The 5,260-nt window shown below is 39.1% G+C and overlaps 1 protein-coding gene across 1 annotated transcript; it reads right to left on the bottom strand.

Annotated features, from left to right (window-relative positions):
- Positions 1–2,029: 2,029 nt before the first annotated feature.
- On the bottom strand, positions 2,030–3,495 carry LOC123430728 (ABC transporter B family member 25, mitochondrial-like). Its single transcript, XM_045114575.1, has 4 exons — positions 3,450–3,495; positions 2,857–2,900; positions 2,479–2,581; positions 2,030–2,334 (listed from the first exon to the last, which is right to left on the bottom strand). Exons 1-4 carry the CDS (start codon positions 3,450–3,452, stop codon positions 2,221–2,223), a joined length of 264 nt encoding a protein of 87 aa, XP_044970510.1. The 5' UTR covers positions 3,453–3,495; the 3' UTR covers positions 2,030–2,220.
- Positions 3,496–5,260: the final 1,765 nt, after the last annotated feature.

Genomic DNA, 5,260 nt, shown 5'->3' with positions numbered 1-5,260 from the left:
GTTCTCAAACTGAGGGAAATACTTACCGCCGCTGTGCTACATCACCCTTTCCTTTTCAAGGGAACACCAACGCAAGGCTCCAAGGCCGCGGGGAAATCCTTTGCATATTTGCCAAGGAAGTCCCTATAGGCGTAGCCCGTAGCAGCATGATTCCTGGTGCCGTTGCTAGGGAAGGTCTGTTGTCGCAGTAGCATTCTACTACCGCTCGAAGGAATGCATTAAATAGAGAGCAAAATATAAGCGGAAGTAGAAGCGATATTATATAGCAAAAGTACCGCCTAAGCGGTACTACCGTGATACCGAGCGGTACTACCGTGTGGACACAGAAATACGGCCCTGACACTAAAACTGACATAACTTTCGCATACGAGCTCCGAAATGAGCTAACTCAAAATTGTTGGATAGGAGACGACAAATACTATCCAAACAGTGGTTGGTCATCTTAAGACGAGGCAGTATGAAAAAGCCAATGATAGAGAGATGTGACACCTCTATGAATGAATAACCAACAAGAGATGTGAAACCTCTATGAATGAATAATCGATAAAAAATCCAACATCGAAAACATCATAGAAGATGCATATGGACTCCATTTTCAATGAACTCGAGCTTGTCATTAAGACGACCATAAGCTCAAGAACCCACAAATATAAAACCCAAAGAAAAACCAAGAAAGATGATGATGCCAATAATGCAATGGTTTGAGCTCTCGACGAATGATACGATCAAGCTACTCACCCGAGAGCTTCCCTTGATAGTACAACAATCGATCCTATAACCCAGTCTCCCAACTAACACCATGAGACCGGTAAAAAAAACTATCAAGGGCAAACCTTTGTCTTGCGCATAGTCTACTTGAGGTAGATGATGACGATGTTGTCCTCCTTAAGATGGACCACCTTTCTTGATTGCGCGAGCTCGATGAAGACTAGTAGATTGCTCCCCCATACTCCACTATGGATGAGCCACTCTTCGGCACATCTTCACAAGTCCATTGTCACCACAATGGACGATAAGCTTCAAGCATGATCTCTTCGTGATGCTCCACTTGAACTTGCATGCCACAATCTTGATGATGATCACCACTTGATGTCTCGTCCATGGGTCATATGAGATCTTCCTCCTGATGCAAGTCCATGGAAACATACCTAACCCCCACATAGAACTCTCACGTAGACCATGTGTTAGTACACAAAAGCGTAATGAACAATGTTTACCATATCATGGGATCACTTGATCCCTCTCGGTACATCTTGTGTGCTTTTTATGTTGATCAACTTGTTTCATTCTTTGACTTAGTCTTGATCAACCTTGTATCTTATCTTCTCTCTTCATAAAGATGATGTCATGAAGCTAAACATGAATGTTCACACAATCTTGTTCTTGAGTACATGCTTGTAATAAGCTCAACTCTCACATGACCAACCTTTGGATAAAACCTTGAATACCACCTTGGTCATCATATAAACTCCTTGAAACCAAGAGATAAACTTCAAAAAGTGTCTATGGACAAATCCTTCGAACATAACTCAAGATAACAATTAGTCCACATGGATCATCATCAATTATCAAAATCATACATGAACAAATATGCTCTAACACACACTCACCATAATACAAGATCATGGGGTGGGCCTTGACCCTTGTGGACACCACTACACAATGCAGACACACCAACTCGAATTATATGGTTCTACCCCACCACAAGCCTACCTTTTCCTCTCTCTTCATTGTCCCTATTCTTTTCATTGAAAAAAGGAAACATTCGGTTAATGTGGATGGATGGCCGACACCTGCTCGACTCACTGCGAACGTGTTTGTGATTCTCTTCGAGGTATCAACATATTATTTGAAACTAGTTGATCGCCCGTGCGTTGCCACGAGACACCATACCCTATGAACAAGACAAATGTTCATGCGTAGGTGTGTGTTTCTCTTATATGAAATGTTAACATTTACGATGATAGTTTAGTGCCCGTGCGTTGCCACGGAACAGAAAAATATATATAAATACATTAAACAAATCTGATAGGGAAATCAATTATCAGCTTTATTCATGGCTGTCCTGAACTTGGTCCGCCGCTGTCGTAATGAAACAGACAGCGATGAGAGGAATCAGAGTAAGACATGATACAAAAGTGATCATTAGATATATTATATTGAGCATTTATGTAAGCAAGAATATCCTAAGACTACAGCTGCGATGACAAAGTACAACATTCACACCTGTGTCAAAGCCAAAGTGAAAACAACGTAAGTAGCGACTGAAACTGAAGTAATCCAAGCAAAAGTGGAGCCAAACTTGTAGGCAAGTATACTTGACACCATACCAATCTGTAAATAAGAAACAAAACACAACATAGACAGAGCTCAAGCAAACATTCCGAGAATAAGTGGCATCAATTACCAAAAGCAACAGCAATATCACAGTATGCACAACTGATGAATGGTAACAATTGGAGAAATAACTGTGAGTACCTCTAGTATTGTGGGAACAATATTGAACACTGTCACTGTAAGAATGAAATTTATTGCATTGCTGCCTCTGTCAGTTATGCGATTTAGAGCTCCAGTTTGCCGGCTGAAAAACATAAACAGGCAAAGGAACATAAAAATCAAATAATTCCCAGCTCGTAAATATCAAAACTCAGCAACTACATAATAACTGTAAGTGTTGAATTCTTATAACATGTTTCCACAATGATGATTTACACAAGTAGCAGTTAGACCTAGGGCCGATTAATTGCTAACAGGACGGCACCTTACTGGCCGCACAGAATATAGTGTGGACAATCAATGAATCAAGGAAAACATTGAAGCAGACATGATGGCATGAACCAGAGCATTCACAAATACCTTAGATGATAACGAAGATCAAGCTCATGCAAGTGAGAAAACACCTGCAACACGGAAAGTTAATAAACTAAAGTAATACTTAAAGTGTCCACACATAAATATCGAAATAGTTGTGCAGGACAGGTCCATCTAAAACTGAAAGTGGCTACAAATGTACAGATGGCACTCGATCCTCATAGAAGTACAGATGCAAATAGTTTGGCTCGAGCTAAGTGCAAGATCTTCAAATGGTTCTTTTCCCTTTTCTAGCTTTTCTAGTTTTAGTTAGGCCTTTAGCTTTCTTTTGCTTGCTTTCAATTTTTTCTTACTACCAGATAGACCTTGCCCCATTTGGACATTTTTTTTAATGAAAATGACACGCACTTAGGTGCGGGTTCGAGCAAGAGAATGTACATATACCACTCATAGTAACCTTTTTTCAGCTTCACGAATATAAGGACGTACAGGAACAACATTGTATAGCAAGAAAATAAGATACTTCATTCAATATATATCCATACTGTGTTGAAATATCTAAAATTCTGGACAGCTACAGTACTTAAACAACTTCATTAAAAAGTGATACCATGGGAATGAAAGGGTTCAGCATTTACCATCCTGGAGACTGAACGGATGGCTCTCTAGGTAACTTTCGAAAATCATAGTTCTGGAAACAGAAAAATTTCCATAAATATTTACCATAATGCATAAATCATAGTTGTATATGTTATGAAAGGAGAGCAGAAAGAGAGAACTTAAAAAATGCAGAGTTTCTTTCGGCGGCTTTTCAGGCATAAAAAAAATTGATAACCAAGTTCTTTAACAAAATTTACCTGTACAAGCTGATACTCCCGACCGCGCAATACCATATCCACTCAGAACTGCTGCTCGGCTTGCAAAGAGAGCCAACAGGGTTGCATTAGCATCATGTTAATGATGCCAGTGAGGCTTCAGCGCCACCAAGTGCTGCAAGCTAATCGATAGCAAGCTTAAACAAGAAAGGCACTTGAACATTTATAACCTGGTGTTCATTGGAAATACAAAGGGTCAGGTGATAAAGTTGAAAGATTCATGTAACCCTGGATCAATTCTCTTTTTGAAATGAGATCATTTCAGATGGGGAGCCCTTCCACCCGATGACAATTTCAAAATGAAAAGAAAATGAAAAACTTCATGTAACAACTTCCATGTTTTAAGTTCATCATGACATATATCATAACTGCAAGGGCAATATTTTTTTCCTTTGATTTAAGAATGACGATAGTTGACTATTTCTATTTGAGACCTCGTTGAACAATTAAACAAGAAGACGTTGCCCATTTTGTTTTCAAAAGAAATATGCATCCAACAAACACGATGCATCTGAATTTACCACATTGCATCAGAATAGGTCAAAAGGATCATTTGTATAGAAGCCAAGAATTTCAGTACACTATGAGTAATGCAAATGCACTGCATTCCAACGAAGTGAGGTAAGGAGACTATCAATCTTGCGCCTACTGCATGATGGTCAATGGTAGACTCTACAAAAAAGTGTTAGCCCAAATGGGATTATTAATATATCACAGATCGCTAGTACTTAATGAGTACAATAGCCAAAAGCCTTTGCTAACCAAAAGTGGGTTGCATTATTTTAGCTCGAACAATATTTGTATAGGTAACAATTTCCACCAGTAACATCTACCTTCGCGCCGACTAAGAGGCCCAATGACAACACAATCCTGATGTTGAAATCACGGCTATTGTTCATCCTTAAGTACTTCCAAAGGTTTTGAAGGATCTGAATATCTGCTATCTGATCATCGATGTCCTTCTTTGGGGCATCTTTATGCACGTCGTCATCAGCCGTTTTCCCAACCGTAGCATTGGCAGAAGTAGAGAAGGCATTCGCTCTCTAAAAAACAAGCAAGGATCACAAAACCATAATTTGGCAAAGAAATAGTACCTTTTATGAAGAAAAGGAACAGAACAGATGCATCGACCTCTTTCTATCGTTTTGTCAACCATTGATGTCATGAACCAACCACAAAACAATACTTGATTAACCATACTTTCAGTTGGAGCTAAAAAAAGTCACGGTAAGTGCAGTTACAGTTCATAGGATCAGAGGAAGTAGAAAGAGAAATGCAATGTGCTCCACACTTGTACTTCATTTTGGGCTTTGACAAATTAATCCAGAAACTGATTTTCATACAAAAACACACTGAAAAGTTGAGTGCATGCAGGTTGCAGGTTGTCTTAGGTTAAACAACCAAATGGCTAGCTGATAGAGAGAAATTCCATATGCATTTTATTTTTTAAGCCGAGTTCCAGGTGCATTATTAGGCAATGAAAAGAGCCTAAACATGCAAGCATATTCAAGCAAACTAATTTAGATCATCAATAACCTTATAACTTTGAGGGTTACAATGGACTGGGAACATTT

This window comes from Hordeum vulgare, chromosome 2H (assembly GCF_904849725.1).
Source record: "Hordeum vulgare subsp. vulgare chromosome 2H, MorexV3_pseudomolecules_assembly, whole genome shotgun sequence".
Classification (NCBI taxonomy): Eukaryota; Viridiplantae; Streptophyta; class Magnoliopsida; order Poales; family Poaceae; genus Hordeum; species Hordeum vulgare.
The sequence above is the reverse complement of the archived record's forward strand: the minus strand, read 5'-3'. Positions and strand labels throughout refer to the sequence as shown.

Excerpts from the sequence above, each read along its gene's own strand:
- LOC123430728 (XM_045114575.1), bottom strand. Across the intron at positions 2,582-2,856 it reads GATCTTCGTTATCATCTAAG|CCGGCAAACTGGAGCTCTAA; the intron begins GTATTTGTGAAT and ends TATGTTTTTCAG. Across the intron at positions 2,335-2,478 it reads TTGTTCCCACAATACTAGAG|ATTGGTATGGTGTCAAGTAT; the intron begins GTACTCACAGTT and ends TCTTATTTACAG.